Source organism: Arvicola amphibius, chromosome X, assembly GCF_903992535.2.
Source record: "Arvicola amphibius chromosome X, mArvAmp1.2, whole genome shotgun sequence".
Lineage (NCBI taxonomy): Eukaryota > Metazoa > Chordata > Mammalia > Rodentia > Cricetidae > Arvicola > Arvicola amphibius.
The window spans coordinates 6,438,400-6,456,649 of record NC_052065.1 but is presented as its reverse complement, the minus strand read 5'-3'; the positions used below and the strand labels follow the sequence as shown (position 1 = coordinate 6,456,649).

The following is an 18,250-nucleotide window of genomic DNA, read 5'->3' as shown; positions in this document are numbered from 1 at the left end:
AAACTATGTCTGTTGTTGTCTTTCACGTGCTCCTCTGTCCTGTGCCTGGAGAGGTACTGTCACCCTGTTGTTTGATGTTTTTCACCACTTTTGGCTTTTTTGGGGGGCTCGCCACCCAGCTCCCAAATAAATCACAGAGAGGCTTATTCTTAATTATAAGTGCCCAGCCTTAGCTTGTCTTGCTTCTAGCCAGTTTTTTTTCTTATCTTAAATTATCCCATCTATGTTTTCCCTCTAAGCTTTTATCTTTCTTACATCTGTATACTTACTTTTCTTTTTATTCCGTGGCTGGCTGTGTGGCTAGGTGGCTGGCCCCTAGCATCTTCCTCTTCTTGTTCTCTTGCACCTCCTTGCTCTGAGATTTCTCCTTCTATTTATTCTTTCTGTCTGGCAGCCCCTCCTATCCTTTCTCCTGCCTGGCTATTGGCCGTTCAGCTCTTTGTTTGACCATCAAGTGTTTTAGACAGGCAAAGTATCCCAGCTTCACAGAGTTAGACAAAAGTAGCACATCTTTACATCATTAAACAAATATTCCACAGCATAAACTAAAGTAACACACCTTAAAATAATATTTTACATCACCCCATATCTCAAGTCATTTTCTCTCTAGGAGGCAGTGAACTTGGTCATTATTCAGCCACTGCTTGTCACCTTCAGGCTTTTCTAAGGTTCCTCTCACCTTATACATGGTGTGATATCATTTTGACTGTGCTTATGCTCTCAATGGTCCTGTTTTATACCGGCCCCTATTAATACAGTGTTGTGCCTCTGTCTCTGCTTGCTTGTTTGTCTATGGCATGTACAAGTCTAGCCTTGAACTTGTAGCTATCCTTCAGCCTCCTCAGTGCTGGAGTTATAGGTTTGTATCATCATGCCCAGATATTTTTGCTTTTAAACTTATTTTAAGTAAACACATTAACTGTCTGTTCATTTATCTATTCTGCCAACCATTTGAGAGTGATTTATAGCCATACAGTAGTGCACACATGTAATTCCAGCCCTCTGCAAGTGGAAGCAGGAGAATCATGAATCCAAGGCCAGCCTCGAGCAGTTTGAGGATAATGTAGACAACAGGCGGCCCCTGCCTCTAAAACAAACAAGTGACTGAGTGATTTATACATTAAATCTTTTTAAGTGGCTGCCAGTTTAAAACAGATTCTTTGCAGTTGCGTGTTGATGAGATCTATGGAATTTTCTTTTTTTTTTTTAAATTTATTTATTCTGTACACAATATTCTGTCTGTGTGTATGCCTGCAGGCCAGAAGAGGGCACCAGACCCCATTACAGATGGTTGTGAGCCACCATGTGGTTGCTGGGAATTGAACTCAGGACCTTTGGAAGAGCAGGCAATGCTCTTAACCTCTGAGCCATCTCTCCAGCCCCCGATCTATGGAATTTTCAAAGCTGCTTTTTATTACTGTGCTTGGACAGAGCTCCAATGGGAAGATAAAGTGGTGCCCTTTCTACATAGAAATGACCATATAGCTAAAGCTCAATAGCATCCAATTAATCCTGACATGGAAACATGCAGGGTAGCTGTTTGTTTATGATGGATCTGGATCTTCGACAACCGTTTCTGCCTTCCCTTTACAGCTTCCTTTCTCTTATATTGTTGTGAATGTGTGTAATATCACATGTAGACTTGTGTAGTCGTAATTCTAAGGGCTCTAGCAGCTCTAACAGATTTCTTTCCTGTTCTTCATCCCTTCCTGGTTCTGTTTTGAAGTTAAAACACTTCTGCCATTGCTATATCCTCTCCTGAAGGGAAAGGGAGAAGCTCTGATCCCAGGGAAAGCTAGAGTTTGGCACAAGGAGCCCTGTGGAAGGACTGCACTGGGACCTGAGTCAGGGTGCCTGGCCAGGAAGAAACAGGAATATCTGCCTCCATGCCCAGCCTCCCATCTCCCATTTTCTGCGATACTTCCTTCCTCTGCTCAGCCCTGCCAGCAGATAGCCAGATAGGACCCGAGGGACCTGATCTCCAGTGCTGTGCTCTTGAGGCTAGGACTGGGTAAAGACGTGGAGAATATTCAACACACTTACTCAGACCTATCTCTGGATAAGACATCTATCATAATTGAGGTTTTGAAAAGTTACTGAGATATTTTGGTTACCAACATGTAAGTAATCAGGCAACTCTGGTAGTTTAAACCCTAATGCCTTTAGGGTACCTACGGACCGGATGCTGTTGTGGATAGAGTATACTGCTGAGCTATTATAACCTCCAACATGGAGCTCAGAAGAAGGCTGTTGTCTGTCTACAAGCAGGGCTATTATCATGTCAGAGTTAACCATAATAAGCCCTAGTTACACTCTGTCTTAGAGCAAACTGTCTAGAGCCTGGCTCCTAGTAACTCACAATGTCTTTACACAGGTAACCAATATGAAGGAGAAGGGACAGCCAGACTAGAGAGATGGCTCAGCTGTTAAGGGCTAGACTCAAAGTAAAAGGCACAATTTATTCTTTAGCCAATTAATGAAATGCCCACTAATCATCTAGATATGGCACAGATGCATCATCCAATAAGACTTTCCTTTTGACTGCTACAAAAACAACTTATCCTTTATTCCAATACTAGAGCCTCTCTGTCCCAGAGCTTGCCCAGGGCACTTTTTGTGATGTATCTCAGTACCCCCCCATCCCATTTCTTTCTTTCTACCCCCCATACTGTGTTTGTGTGTGTGTGTGTGTGTGTGTGACAGAGAAAGAGAGAGAGAGAGAGAGAGAGAGAGAGAGAGAGAGAGAGAGAGAGAGAGAGAGAGAGAGAGAGAGAGAGAAATCCCTTGACCATGCCTGTAATCAGTCTTGTGGACATCTTCTATGACACTGCACTTTACTGATCTGAAGATAGGTTCTGTACATCATTTAACAGAAAATAAAACTTAACTTTCCTTTGTAATTCCTTTCTAAATCTGGTAAATAAGAAGACATAGCTTTGTGGGTTGCTATTCCTATAAAATAGCAACAGCCCAAAAGAACCTTTCTTCCAATTAGTGTCTGATAGGAAAAAATATTCTTCCAAATAAGTCCATCTTCACCAGTAGCGACACTTGTAACATTTTCTGAATTCACAGTAAAAAAAAAATGGAATTGTGTAAAGCATTACTAACTTTACTAACATTACTGTCTCAAGCCTGGAAGCTCATCCTTTGATTAGCTATAATAGAACAAGCTGACTTGTAGAGTGTCAATCTCGGCTTTCAAAGAGAGGACACTGGTTCTCTCTGGGTGACTATTTGTATATATTACACTAGGTAGGAAATGAAGCTTCGAGTCCTAAAGAAGGGCTCAGTCACTTTGGAATAATGAAGTGTGAAATGAAGAAGAGACAAAATTGTGTCTTTTACCAAGCAATTAGCACTTAAGACCCTGTGTTCCAGTATAGGATCCGTGTTTAGTTTACACAGAGATATCTAAACAGTTACTGATGCATTTCTGTTAAATGTACAAGGAGCCATCTCAAGAGCCCCACGTAATTGCCACTTCTCTAAAACATAAACACAGATCATCGTGTTTTCCAACAAACCCCACTAGTCAGTTCACATTTCTTTCAGAGTGTCATCTTTTCTTCTAAATCATTAGAATTCCTATTCACGGACTCTACAGGCTGAAGATGAGATGCTAGTGTGTGTGTGTGTGTGTGTGTGTGTGTGTGTGTGTGTGTGTAGGGACTGTGAGTGTGCATCTGACACAGCCTACAGGTTTTACAAATAAAATGAAGTTTAAGGAACATGGTAACCTTCAAGTCTGAGTGTTGCCTTCTGCCCTTCAAGCAGATGAAAGACTTTGCAGCAGTCTGCTCGCTGTCTTATTCTTGCTAGCTGTGCTGTACCAGACTGCGTTGGCAGCCAGCAAGTTAGACAAACATTTAAGGATGCCAAAACACCGTCATAGGAAGTGCTTTATTGTTGAGTGATTTAGTATGAGAAACTTGCTTGTTATTGATAGACATATTTGAAAGGGTTAGTGATTGTAGTCCTTTTTTGCCTCTTTAGAGAAATTATTCTTGTACAATCTCTCTCACACACACACAGTACTTTTTTTTAAATCAAAATGTTCCTATTACCATCTCATCCTCTTACTTCTTCCAACAAATCTCCTCCTCCCAAGTCCCTGTCTGACTTTCATGCCAGAAAGTCAGGTGTATGTGCCCCACCTACGGCATTTAATTAGGGTTGTCTTCATGGACATGGTAAGGGGTTGTTAGCTTGAGTGGGAGGCAATGCACCAGCGGCTCCACCACCAAAGACTGTGACTCCCATCTCTCTTCACCCTCTCTGGGCAAAGATTACAGGGCAACAGCCATATCAGATCCAGAAAGCGCTCTCCTTCCCATCCTCCAGCCCTTAAATTCTTTCCTTCCTTCACAACGATCCTGAGCCTTTGGGCATTTTTAGAATGTTCTCTTCTGATTTACTGTTCACTTGCTTATTTGCTTTCAACATTATGCTCTGTCTGCCCCCACTGAAGGAACCTAATCTCCCTCTTTTGTTTTGAACATAGAAACCAACCCAGCAAGGGTGCAGCTTTACAGACTCACCACAGATCCAACAGCAAGGACATTCAGAACCTGGGTGTAGGTCTGCCCCGGGCTGATGAAGGCCTTCCCGCAAATGAAAGCTTCCTGAATGGAAACCTTGCTGGAGCTACTCTCAGTCCAATGCATACCAAGACCTACCAAGCAAGCACCCAGCCTGGATCTTCCAGCAAAGATCTCACAAACAACAACATACCACACCTTCTCAGCCCAAAAGAAGCCAAGTCCAAAGCAGAGTTTGACTTCAATATTGACCCAAAGCCTTCAGAAGGTCCGGGCACTAAGTACCTCAAGTCCAGCAGCAGATCTCAACAGAACAGGCACTCATTCATGGAAAGCTCCCAGAGCAAAGCCGGGACGCTGCAGCCTAGTGAGAAGCAAAGTCGGCACAGCTATATCGACACCATTCCCCAGTCCTCCAGGAGCCCATCGTACAGGACGAAGGCCAAAAGCCATGGGACGTTGAGTGACTCCAAGTCTGTGAGCAACCTTTCAGAAGCCAGAGCCCAAATCACGGAGACTAATACCAGTAGATACTTCCCATCCAGTTGCTTGGACTTGAACTCTCCCACCAGCCCAACCCCCACCAGGCACAGTGACACGAGAACTTTGCTCAGCCCTTCCGCTAGAAATAACCGAAATGAGGGCACTCTGGACTCACGCCGTACTACTACCAGACACTCAAAAACCATGGAAGAGTTGAAGCTGCCTGAACACATGGACAGCAGCCATTCGCACTCACTGTCTGCGCCTCATGAGTCTTTTTCCTACGGGCTAGGCTACACTAGCCCCTTCTCCTCCCAGCAGCGCCCCCACAGGCACTCCATGTATGTGACCCGAGACAAAGTACGACCTAAAGGCCTTGATGGAAGCCTGAGCCTGGGACAAGGCATGGCGGCCAGAGCAAACAGCCTGCAGCTCTTATCACCCCAGGTACCTCTTTCATCTGTCTGGTGGCTTATCTTGGGAAAGTGTTACAAGGAATATTTAAAGGTCGCTATACAGTTTTTCCTACTACAATCAGCCCTGCTTTCATTGGGGCAGTGAAAGAAAGCAATTTTTGGATCATTTCTGTTAAAAAATAATAATAATTTAGTCATGTGTAGTGGCACATACAAAGGCACATCCCAGCACTTGGGAAGTTGGAGACATAGGCAGGTGGATCTTTGTGAGTTTGAGACTAGCCTGGTCTACATAGTGAGTCCCAAGCCAGCCAGAGCTATACAGTGTCTCAAAAATAATATTATAAAAAATAGTTATTATTTAAATGTTTAAATCAGTTGTTGAGTGCTCAAGACATCTCAAGTTTGCTTTTAGTAATCTATTTTTTTAATGTTCCTTTCTGACCTGTTTTGCTGACAGGTCATTTTTATTGAAATTAGAAATATGGATTAGCTTTTAGTTATTTCAACTTTGGAGGGGTATTTTTCTCTAATCTTTCTAAACCACATTTGTTTAAACATTTTTACTAATACCAAGTATCTTAACTGAATTTTAAATTTATCTTAAGCTAGATAAATTAAACTTCAGGCTAGGGTAAATGATAATTCCTCAACCTTTTGGATTTTTAAAAGAGTTTTTAGATTATGTGTGTGTGCCTGTCTGTGTCTGGGTATGTGTACATAATTGCAGGTACCTATAGAGGCCAGGGGTGTCGCACACCTTTGGACCTGAAGTTAGAGGAAGTTGTGAGCTGCTTGTCATGGGTCCTAGGATCCAAACTCAGTTCCTCTGTAAGGGCAGTTCATGCTCTTAATTGCTGAGCCATCTCTCTGGCTCCTTGTTTTTTTTAAAATTATGTATTTTTCCATTATTGTGTATATGTATATGACATAGGGCAAGGAATGTATGTATGACATGCCTGTGAAAGCCATAGGATAACTTTGTGCAGTTGCTTCTCTCCGACCATTTGTATGCGGGTTATAGGTATCTAACTCAGGTCATTGGGTTTGCATGACAAGCATTTGACCTGCTAAATTATGAAATCACAAAAGCCTACATTAATAGAGCACGGGCTATGAATAGGCGTAGAAACAGGGAGAAATCATTGAGCAGGAACAGTCGGAAATGGCTTCAGTGCAGCTAACAATCTGCCCTGTGTAGACAGTCAAAGGGCTGAGGAGTGAAGCTGAGCTAAGCACCACAGGAAGTCCTGATTGGAAAGATGAGATTAAAGTGCCCCTGTCATTTTGAAGTATATTAAATGGCAGGGGACATTTGGCAACAGATGATTTGTTCTAACACTGTAAAATGTCATTACAGTAGCCATGCAGAAGTGTGCTTGTGTAGCAAAAGAAAGATGGAAGCAATTCTGTCCATCCAGTCTGGGCCCTGTTGGAGGCTCCCGGGGGAGGTAGAATTCTGAGCAGATACTTCTGGCAAGGTTAAGATTTTCGCTTAGGGAAGAAAGCGATAGTAACAGGAAAGAGGATTGACAGGAGGGAAAATATTCCAAGAAGACTTGGTACTGCCTGGATCCCAACTGGCTTCACAATGTTGGAATGAAAATGGAAGAGTTGAGCAATTCTCACATGAGGTGGGGAGAGCATTCAGGCTTGGGTGCCAGTATGAAAGCAGAGTGGATCTCAGGGACTGCAAAAGTGGACAGCACAAGACTTGTCCACTGCAGTGTTGAAAGAAGCCTTCAGGGTTTCTTCCTAGGAGCTCCAGTTCAGAGTTGTAACAGGGATTTATAAGCTCCTTAATCCAACATTTTTCCTCTCAGATGAGGCTTTTGCAGTAGGTGGGTGAGCTGCCCAACTTTCCCTAACTCAAAGTAGAGCTGGGATTCTGAGGCCGTCTCCAGGTCCCCAAGTATAAAATGTTGGCAGGTTGGCCAGGTGCCCGGTTAAGGGTGGGCAGGAGGTAAATATTTGCAGAGGCTTTAAATGGAGTTAAGGGAATGGACAAAGAGGCCTTGAGAGCTCACTGTAGAGATAAGAGTGCCTGCAGTGTCGAGAAAGATCTCTAGGACCCGGCCACTGCCCATAGAATGGTGCTGGAGGTCAAAAACAAGCTAATTGTGTTGGCGTCAAGGCAAGTGTCAAACAGAAGAGAAAAACAAAAGGCGGTCTCCCTTGGAAAAATGAACAAATGACTGGCTCTCTGAGAGTTCGGCGAAAAGAATTTCTGTGAACATAGTGGTCATAAGCTAATTATAAGCAATTGCTGCGACTTTGCACAGCTCCAGCTGTTAGTTAAGTCCCGTTCAGGAGGTGCTATGCCAAGCCTTAAGAAAGGCCACAATTAAAGGCTAGAAGGTAACAAGGGTGCTGAGTAAATCATGGCACTCATTCTCATGTAAAGTATTATAGCCACTTTCAAAAGCAAGAGGACACTCACTGAGTTTAGTTTAAAAGTAAATAACTCATTCCCTTAAAAAAAATCATCCTCTGGGCCTTTGTCAACAGTACAGGTGGCAAAGTAGAAAGAAGAAAGGCTGTACCAAATGAATTTCTTTCCAGAATTCTTGAAATATGGTGGTGGGAAGGGAGGGGGAGAAATACCAATCTTATTTCAGTTTTTAACTTAAAATATTTTTATGTACATCATCTAGGCTTGAGATACTTTTTGTGCATAATATATAGATGGCAAATGCCTCTAACGCCTTCTAATTGTGTTCCTTAATCCTCCCACCCCAGGGTGGAAAATGTGATGTATTTTCTTTCCCCTTGGGCACTGTTAAGGACCCGCTGCTGTGCTGGGGTTGTGACTCACCTACTTGAGAGGGCTCTAGGTAGTGGGAGCATCTCTAGAGATAGGCACCATCATGACCCTTCCTAAGAAATGCATTGAACAGGTGAGCTGATGTCCTGGAGAAGACGAAGGAGCAGGAAGCACCATAGATTGTGGGAATTAGGGACTCTTAAGATAAAAATCATTAAGAGGGATTATTCTTTTTCTTTTTTGCATTCACAAAACATTTCCTTTCGTCTGCATCTACTGTGTTAGTCTCCTAGGCAAATAGTTTTGCCTCTGCCTCTTTCCTTTTGGAGAACTCTGCCTAAAATCTATAAGAGCACTTTTAGACCGACTGATAGAATCTCTAAGCATAATGCTGCTTAGAGCTGTAACTGTCCAGATAGAAAGGTGATTTCTCTTGTTTTAAATAATTAATTGAACTATTTTCAGACTAATGGATTCCTTACTTGCCTTAACTTTAATGAGACTCTCACTTTCTATCTGTTGGCCTTATTTTACATTCATCAGGTACTTTACTATTTTATGGGATGAGTTATGTTGAAGCCACCCCCATGATCTTTAGTTTAGCTGGTTAAGGTCCTCATTATATTAAATGATGACCATGGTGAGTTTTCATCCCTAGGAGTAGGAAGTTTCTATAAATCTCTCTGTGTTTGCCTTGCAGCCTGGAGAGCAGCTCCCTCCAGAGATGACTGTGACGAGACCTTCTGTTAAAGAGTCCTCCAGAGAAGGCACCGCTTCATTCCACACCCGTCAGAAGTCTGAGGTCTGAGCTCTAGAGTTGCTACATCTTAGAGCGTTCTATAAGAGCCATTCGCTCAACAGCATTACAGCCTAGCTTGAAACTTTATCTGTACCCAATTTCCCATAAATAAGTTGAACTGACTTAGAAAGTAAGTAGTTTGCTCCATGCCATAAGCCCAAGTTTTCCTTTAAAATGATCAGGAAAAAAAATATTAGACACTGGTTAGGCTGTTCCAAGCAGCACCATCAGCAAGCCATGGTTTAACTTTTATAACCTTGTTTCCTGCCTCAGGGTGGAGTGTACCATGACCCCCACTCTGATGATGGCACAGCTCCCAAAGAAAACCGGCATCTGTACAATGATCCTGTCCCAAGGAGAGTTGGTAGCTTCTATAGAGGTAAGCCACCCCACCATATTTACTAGAATCTTCCTCTGTTTTCTGCTGAATACACCCCTTTCCTTGTCTAAACTTACACAAAACATGAGAATTTTTAAATTACATGTATTTATTTTGGGACTGGGGGCACTTATGCCATGGTATAACTGTGGAGGTCAGAGGTCAGAGGACAACTTGTAGAACAGTTTTTTTCACCATGTAGGTCCTGGGATCAATCTCAGGCTACTGCTTTGTAGACCTGGATTAGCCTAGAACTATTTATGTAGACCAGAATGGCCTTACACTCAGAGATGCGCTTGTCTCTGCCTCCTGAATGTGGCGTGTAAAGGTGTATGCCAACATATACCCAGTTTGAGATCTTTAAAAATAATTTGATTGTGCATTTCTAGAGTGTAAATTTTATAGACAACAATGTGATATTGTAATACCAGAAATTTGAACATGCTTAGAACATGTTAGTAGATAAAACAGAAAAAAAAATCTACCCTCATTCTCACTTTTATAAAAGAAATCACCAGTAAGTGTAATAATTCTATAGAGCAGTCAGAAAATGGCAGTACAGGAGAAAGAAATAGATCAGGCACCCATTGCCCTCACTACCCCAAAACTGGGTCCCAATACCTTAGCTTCTATTGATAGCAAAGTAAAATCTGAATTTCCTGAGATGACATTCCAGGCAGTTTATGGTCATATCCTTGTTGTCCACTCTGGCTGCCACCCATCTACCTCCACACACAAGTTCCCATTCGTACCTGGATTTCTCATGCCCTGAAACACACTACTGTCTTACTGGAGCCAGTTGTTCTTCCTAGTTTCTTTCTGATCCCTTCCACTGTGACAGTCTTCCCTGGCCCTGCTCCACAAGTATTTCTTCTCTGTTCAATCATGGCTCCTTGTCTATGTCTGTGATACAAGGCAGACCACATTGTACTTGTTTTCTGAGTTTCTCTGCAAGGTTCTGAACCTCTCGAATATTCTGGACTCTCAGGATGGAGGTGGAGATCAGTGATTGAGTGCTTGCCCAGTGTGTGTGAAGCCCTGGGTTTGATCCCCAGATGGAGGGGAGGAGGAAAGGAAAGCCGGAGGCATGGACCGCCTCACACAGCTTCATAAATATTTATTAATTGATTTCAAGAACAGAATTCAAGAATATTTACATAGCTTTAAAACTATACTTTGTTGTTGAACAGATGCCTAAGACAGATGTTTTCAAGGGGCTGTGTATTTAGGAGACAGTTAATAGAAAAAGGCAACCCCTTTGGGGTGTAACCATGTGATAATAATGTATTAAATATTTGAGAATCCCGGTGCCTTGGTGGAGAAATGGACAGGAGGCTCAGCTGTTCAAAGCCTGCAAGACTCATCCACTGCCTTGACTTTTAAGTCTACATTCCCTGACTTGCTGCTCCTCTGTTGTCTTATATAAAGAGCTGGAGAAGTTCAGAAATTAGGGTCAAGGGACACAGACAGTTGTTTGGTTGTTAAAATTAGGAATCTGAGCCGAATGAATACACAGAAGTGTTACTCAGGAATACATGTGTATTGAATGATTAGGCTACTATGGTCCCTTCCATCTCTACCTTTGGAAAAGCACAAGGCATCAAATATGCTTCTTAATGACTGCCCCATTCCATAGCGACTTTATAATCTTATAAGGCTAAACTTTTAATTCAGATTAAAGTTAATTAAAATTTTTTGTCTTGTACATGAGTAAGAATATCTTCAGTGTAAATTTTTTTTCTTATAAAATGTCCCATACTTTGTTGTTTCTACAGATGATTAGAGAAAATAGCCTTCTTTGTCGGGGAGAGTCTAACAATGCAGACCATGTTGGCCTCCAGCTGACTTCTCTCTCTATGTTTCAAGTGCTGGAATTATAGGTGTGCGCTATCATGCCCAGTCGAGGAAATACTTTAAAATAAAATGGAAATAGAGTTTTAAATCAATGAATTAGTCTTTGACTTCTGGAAAATACTATTTTGGTTACAAAGGGGTTGAATTGGTTAATATGGGGAAAACACCTCCTTTATTTCTCTTGTAATCTACTTGGAGATTTAGCAAATAGAACATTTTAATTTGTAGAAGTTTAGAAATAGAAGGGAACGTTTCAACTAAATGAAACACCTGAAAACATCTGTTATTTCAATGATACTGGGAAGTCCTAGAGAAAAATAGTAGTTCAAAAAAATGACAGATATTTCCAGATCTATCTAGACAGATGTTTCTAGAATAGGTTCATTCTTTCTTATCCAGAGGCAAATGAAATGGTGTCACTTTTTGTTGTTTTAGTTTTAATTTTTGAGATTATAATTACATTTCTCCCTTCTCTTTCCTCCTTCCAATCCCTCCAATATGCTCCACCTTGTTCTCATTTCAAATTTATGATCTCTTTTCCAGTAATTTTATTGTATGCATATATGTTTGTATATATACACATATATTCATAAATAAAACCTGTTCAGTCTATATAACGTTACTTATATGTATGTTTTCATACAACTGACCTTTTGGCACCTCTCTTGCTCCTAGCTTTTCTCAGTTGCCTATAGTTCTTTGTTGAGGCCTCCTGGGCTTTTTCTTGTCCACTTTGTTACGTCCTCTGACGTTGTCATTGCTCAACTCATGTTTGGGCACATTGGTGAGACTTTAAGGGTATAGCTTCATATGTTCCTAGAAACCACAATCTCACAGCAAATTTCCTAATTCTCTACCTTTTAAAATCTCACTCCCTCTTCCACAATATTTCCACAGCATCGGGTTCAGGAGTATATTATAGATATAGCCATTAAGACCACACTTTACAACTCTGTATTTTGATTTTTGGTTGTGGTTTTCTTAGTGGTCTCCATCTTTGATGAGGGATAAAGACTGCACTGATCTGTGGGTATAAAAACAAATGTTTATAGATTGTTGTTAGGGGTTGTAATGATTTAGTAAATAACCTCCAAGAGCCATGACTTCACTAGCACTGAGTAGTTAGCTAGGAATTTTAGTGCCAGGTATGGTTTCCCTCTTTTTGAGCCATTCTTCAGTGTAATTAGAGAGCTGTTGGTTACTGGCAAGGTATCCATACCACTATGCATCCTTGGGGCTATTGTGCCATGCTGGTTGTTGATGTGGTTTATAGGCATTATAGCTGGGTAACTGTCGTAAGATTTTATTACTGTGAAGAGACACCATGACCACAGCAGCTCTCATAAAGGAAAACATTTAATTGGAACTTGTTTACAATTCAGAGGTTTAGTCCATTGTCATCATGGTGTGAAGCATGGTAGCATGCAGGCAGACATGGTACTGGAGAAGTAGCTGAGAGTTCTACATTCAGATCTGTCGGCAGCAGGAATAGAGAAAAATGGGCCTGGTTTGAGCATCTAAAAACTTCAAAGTCCATTACCCAGTGACATACTTCCTCCAACAAAGCCATACCTAACTCCAAGGCCTCACCTCTTAATAGTGCCACTTCCTGGAGACCAAGCATTCAAATCTACGAGCCATTCTTATTCAAACCACTACAGTAGGGCCCTTAGTGTTTCCCGCCTTTGAAAACTTGAATGACACCTTCTGGTACCATGAAAGCTAGTCATCAGGGAAGGGGCATTTAGGTCAGCTCCAGCTCACAGATCTCTGCACTCTAGACAGCAACCAGGAAATTAAAATGGAATCATTGTCAAGATAGGGGATTAGGGAGCAGTAGAGAAGGGAATAACAGGGTATAAGTGATCTTGATCAGGGAAATATAAAAGGGAGCCTCTTTAAGGAGAGAGAGTTGAAATAAATATAGGTGAGTAAAATAACAGTAATAATGTCTGAAAACGCAGTAAGGAATCATACTATTTACCTAAAAACTACAATACATGTATGTAATTCACCATATAAATACATATATATATATATATATATATATATATATATATATATATTGTTGTTGTTTTGAGACAACATCCCATATTGTAACCCAGTCAAGATGGCCTCGAACTCAGTGTAACCTAGTCTGGCCTTGAACTCATGTCAGTCCTCCTGCCTCAGCCTCGAGTACTGTAATTACATACAGCACTCCTTACTTGGTGTCACTGGTCTTTGATAGCCAATGTGCCTATATTAATTTTGTGGTGAAATTTACAGACCAGCCAACTTTAGAAATTGACAAAAACATGGTTACTGTTCTCCCCAAAGCAAAAACTACTCAACATATTATATTTCTGTTCATTTTTACATGAAAATGTATAGAAAATTAGTAGTTTTGTGCAAATAGCCAAATTTCCCTATAATTAAAGATCTAAGCAGCACATCATTGCATTGTCATGGCTTAAACTGTCATTTGTGTGTCCCAGTATACAGATTGTTAAGTATGATATTGGGTTAAGAATAGATTTTGCAGGCTGGGCAATGGTGGCACATACATTTCTTTAATCCCACACTCGGGAGGCAGAGACAGGTGGATCTCTGTGAGTTTGAGGCCAGTCTGGTCTACACAGTGAGTTCCAGGACAGACAGGGCTAGACAAACTCTGTCTCACAGAATAAAAAAAAAGAATAGATTTTGCATAGTTGGATTTGTTATAAGAAAGATTCAACTTCAAAGAATGTCAAAAACCATGGTGTGGGGTGGCTACAATAATCATACTTTAAATGATGTCCCATTTTTTTTAAATGTCCTCAACTGCTCTGCAGTACATCAGCTGACAGCCCAGGTTTCTGTTTGGAAATCTTTGTAACTGAGCCCTGCAGGTTACCATGTAAGGAGTTGAGGAGGGAAACGTGTCTGGACCACCGCCACCCTCAGGAAACAAGTTCTGGAAAGGCAGTTGAGGACTTTGACTTTGTTTGTGTGAAAGAAAATGCAGTGGAATAGCATTAGAACTACTGCGAGCAGAAAAGCACTTCAGTAACTTAGTTTTCTTCTTCATTCAGTGCCCTCTCCACGACCAGACAATTCTTTCCATGAAAATAATGTGTCCACCCGAGTTTCTTCTTTGCCATCTGACAGCAGTTCTGGTACCAGTCATTCAAAAAGACAACCAGGATTTGATCCATGGTGAGTGTTTGGGTTTGTTCTTACTCTTCTTTTTTACTAATTGTAGATTTGGGGATTCAAAGACTTGCAGGATAAACTTTTTAATGTTCTTCTTCCCACTAGGCCTTTCTTTCTTAAGAATAAGGAAAACATGATCTGTTGGGAGGGTTGTAATTTTTTTCAAGTTCAAAATTTCTATTAAATAGCATGTAAAAGAAAAGCTCTAATTATCAGATAGGTCTTTGATCATACTCATTCTTTTATTGGCAGTGAACTTGGTACTGTTCTCTGTGTGCATTGTCTCGGTTGTCATAGTTGCCCTTTCTGAGGTAAGGGCTGTTCCCACTCCATACACACTGAAGCTTGAAAGTTACAGAACATACCTGGTGCTAAACACCTGTAACCTGGATCGGGGACACAGGACACTAGCACTTCCTGCATAGAATTGTGATGATAATTAAGTGATATAAAAATTCAAGTGTATAAAAGGCACCTAAAACCCTAAAACAGTGCCTGACGCTGTAAAGGATCATTATGTTAGTAGCGATGGTTATTAGACTTAATGTCATTTAATCTTTCCATGGTTTGTTGGCTGTTTGGCTTCTAACTTTGCTCATAAATGTCCATGCTGCTTTGTGAGTGGGTTTTGCTCCCTAGTGTGTAGAAAACATAAGCATACAGGTATAGCTTTTGTTAGTTTTCAGGTGTGACTTGGACAAGAGCTGAGAATGATATCTAAAGTGTCAGAATGCAGATGCACAGAGGGAGCTGGTTTTCCTTGGTTGTTGCATAATAAAGTGGTAACAATCTAAAACAGTATCAGTTCGAAACTAGCATAGTCCTTTAAAAATTAGTCTAGTCAGATAAAAATTAAATGAAAGTATGGACTGACCTGGCATGGTGGTATTGGCCTTCTCAGCCTGGGAAGCTGAGACAGGAGGATTGACATTTTAAAGCTAGCCTGAGCTATGTAGTGAGATTCTATCTCAATGCCCTCCCTCTCCAAAAAAAGTAATCCAAAAGTAGGGTAGGCCTTGTTAGCAATGCGGTGTTTCTCGGTTCTGTGTGTGTGTGTGTGTGTGTGTGTGTGTGTGTGTTTTAAGGGTTTGATTTGGTTTGGTTGTAGGGACTTGAATGCAGGGACTAGTGTATGATAACCATGTCTGAATAGAACTTTAGCTGTGTATCTGTGTGTGTGCATATATGTTGCATGAGGAGGGGTTCCTTTGTCCCAGCTGCCCAACTAGCTTACACTCAAAATAATCACACAGAAACTATATTCATTTAAACACTGCCTGACCCATTAGCTCTAACTTCTTATTGGCTAACTCTTACATATTAGTTTAACCCATCTCCATTAATGTGTATCACCACGTGACTGTAGCTTACTGGCAAGATTCTAACCAGTGTCCGTCTCAGGCAGGAGAACCATGGCATCTGCCACTCTGCCCTTCTTCCCAGCATTCAGTTCTGTCTACTCTGCCTATCTAAGTTCTGTCCTATCAACTAGGCCAAGGCAGTTTCTTTATTCAACCAATGAAAGCAACACATAAACAGAAGGACCTCCTACACCACATATATGTATATGTGTGTGTGTGTGTGTGTGTGTGTGTGTGAAATTGTTTTTGAAAAGAAGTATAGTTGGGATGCTCATCTTTAGCTAAGATGTCATCAGGTCGTCCTTACTCTAATATTACTATTCTGTGGTTCAATAAAGTTCCAGAACTCCCAGCTATGAAGTGGCTCTATACTCCTCCTGATAATGTTTCTGTGGCTCATCTCCTTCATGCATCATATCTACCATGATCAAATCTTTAATTAAGCTTGACTCATCTTAATTTTTTTTCTTAACCAAGATCTCTTTGGTTTGCCATATTCTTTATATCTTAGAGAACTATGCAGCTGATAACACAAACATGAAAGTCTTATTAGAGAAACATGGTAACATTCTGTTCTTAAATTATCACATATCCTCAGGCCAGTCTGTTTCCATGATAGTACCACTTTAAATTTCTTCTGGGAAGAGAATATTTGTACAGTGTACATATGTTCTGCAATAGAAAGATCAAGGTACTATGTCATCCTTAAAAGCAATAAATAGATATTGTAGTTTAACACCCAGAGCTGTTATTCTGGTCATCTCGGTTGTCTTGAACCCACTTAAGAAATGGGAGATAAGCCAAAATATCTCAGAACAAGAAAAATAGACTTAACACAGCCAGATGCATCATCTTTACTAATAGGATGCCACTTCAGTCCTCACTTGGAAGCTATTTATTCCTCCTTCTGCCCAGTTTTAGCCATTAGTACCGAGGTCGTTAGGATGAGATGTGGTTCTAGCTAACAACACAGTGTGCAGAAGGGAGAGGGATCACAAGCAATAGCTACGGGGCAAAAGTGGGTGCGTTTTATCATTTCACAGACCTGCAGAAATCCTGTACATCTTAGGTATCCATTTAGGTATCCATGCTTATAAAATGAACGTCGTTTACTTTACTATAAATAAATAATAAATAAAAGACAAAGTATGTGAACAGGTTAGAAAAACTGCCATCAAAATTGGGCTAAAAATGGATACTTTAACTAAGTTCATTCAAAGTCCAACTAGTGAAGAACTGTGAAACTCACTTGAATGACAGGCTTTGTTTTACAGGGTTATGACTGTCTTGTGTCCTTTATGGCTTGTCAGTCGGTCTTACAGTTTTCCTCATAGACTCTTTCACTGACTTTCTTGTGTCACACAAGAGCGATGCCTCCCCACTTCCACTCACTCTCCATGCTGCTCTAGAGGGATTATACAAAAGTCCAAAGACCCTACTGTCTAATCCCCTCCGCTCTGCACCCTGAGGCTGGGAGCAGTTTGAGTGAGAGGTCAGCCCCTTGATCAATTTCTGTCTCTATTACCTAATACAGTGCTCAGTAAATGGTGATTAACTCTAAGTCAGTTTTGGTTTCAATTCCTTTATTCCTTGATGGCAATGATTCTTTGAACAGCCCTCATTCATCTTGACTCCCTTAGTGAGACTAGTTCTTGGGCTCGATGACATAGGAGTCACAGTTTTGTGTAAGCCCCTGCCTGGTCATCCTTTGGCGTGTGTCCTCCCTCAACCCCATAGCCATACTATTTTGATCAGAGCTCAAAGGGATGAGCTCAGTCACTGAATCTATAATTCTTCTCAAAGCTTCCCTCTCTGAAATTCATGTGACCCCCCCAAAGCTGCCCACTGTACTGGGTGAAATTATAGGGGCCACAAATCCAGATGGGGAAATAGTTGCCATACTCTTGACTAGTTGACTCAGTGCTGCTTGTTCAAGGCTCCTTCCTTTATGCACACACAGCTTCCCATGTGCCTGTTTTCCATAGCTGCTCTCTCATCCTTGCTCTTCCTCTCTCAGGCTTTTCTCTTTGGGCTTTCTGTGTATGTTTCTGTGTAGTTCTGAATTGTTCTTTCTTTGTGTCTCCCCTTCTTTGCTCAGGCTCAGTTTCTTCTGTCTGTTGTGATGCAAACATACTCAGGCTCCAATGCTAGCTTTTTTGTTTTGTTTTGTTTTTCAAGACAAGTTTCTCTGTAGCTTTGGAGCCTGTCCTCAAACTAGCTCTTGTAGACCAGGCTGGCCTTGAACTCACAGAGATCCTCCTGCCTCTACCTCCCGAGTGCTGGGATTAAAGGCGTGTGCCGCCACCGCCCGGCTCAATCCTAGCTTTTGTCTTGGGTAATTTATTTCCCTTTTTCTTTTGACCCCTAGAAGCTTTCCCTGCCTAGATTTCAGCCCTGCCACCTGCTCTGCTTCAGCTTGAAATAATTAACTCATCATTCCTCCTGCCCCACCCAGAGCGTAGTTTATCCAGTGCCT

General features: G+C 41.3%; 1 protein-coding gene across 3 annotated transcripts in view; it reads left to right on the top strand.

Moving 5' to 3' along the window:
• The window catches only part of Cdkl5 (cyclin dependent kinase like 5), a 216,334-nt gene that overhangs the window by 163,665 nt on the left and 34,419 nt on the right, over positions 1-18,250 (top strand). For all 3 annotated transcript variants that reach the window (XM_038316663.1, XM_038316661.1, XM_038316662.1), the window contains exons 12-15: positions 4,505-5,471; positions 8,905-9,006; positions 9,277-9,382; positions 14,293-14,416. In XM_038316663.1, the coding sequence (XP_038172591.1) occupies positions 4,505-5,471; positions 8,905-9,006; positions 9,277-9,382; positions 14,293-14,416 (1,299 nt within the window). The remainder of the gene's footprint in view (positions 1-4,504; positions 5,472-8,904; positions 9,007-9,276; positions 9,383-14,292; positions 14,417-18,250) is intronic.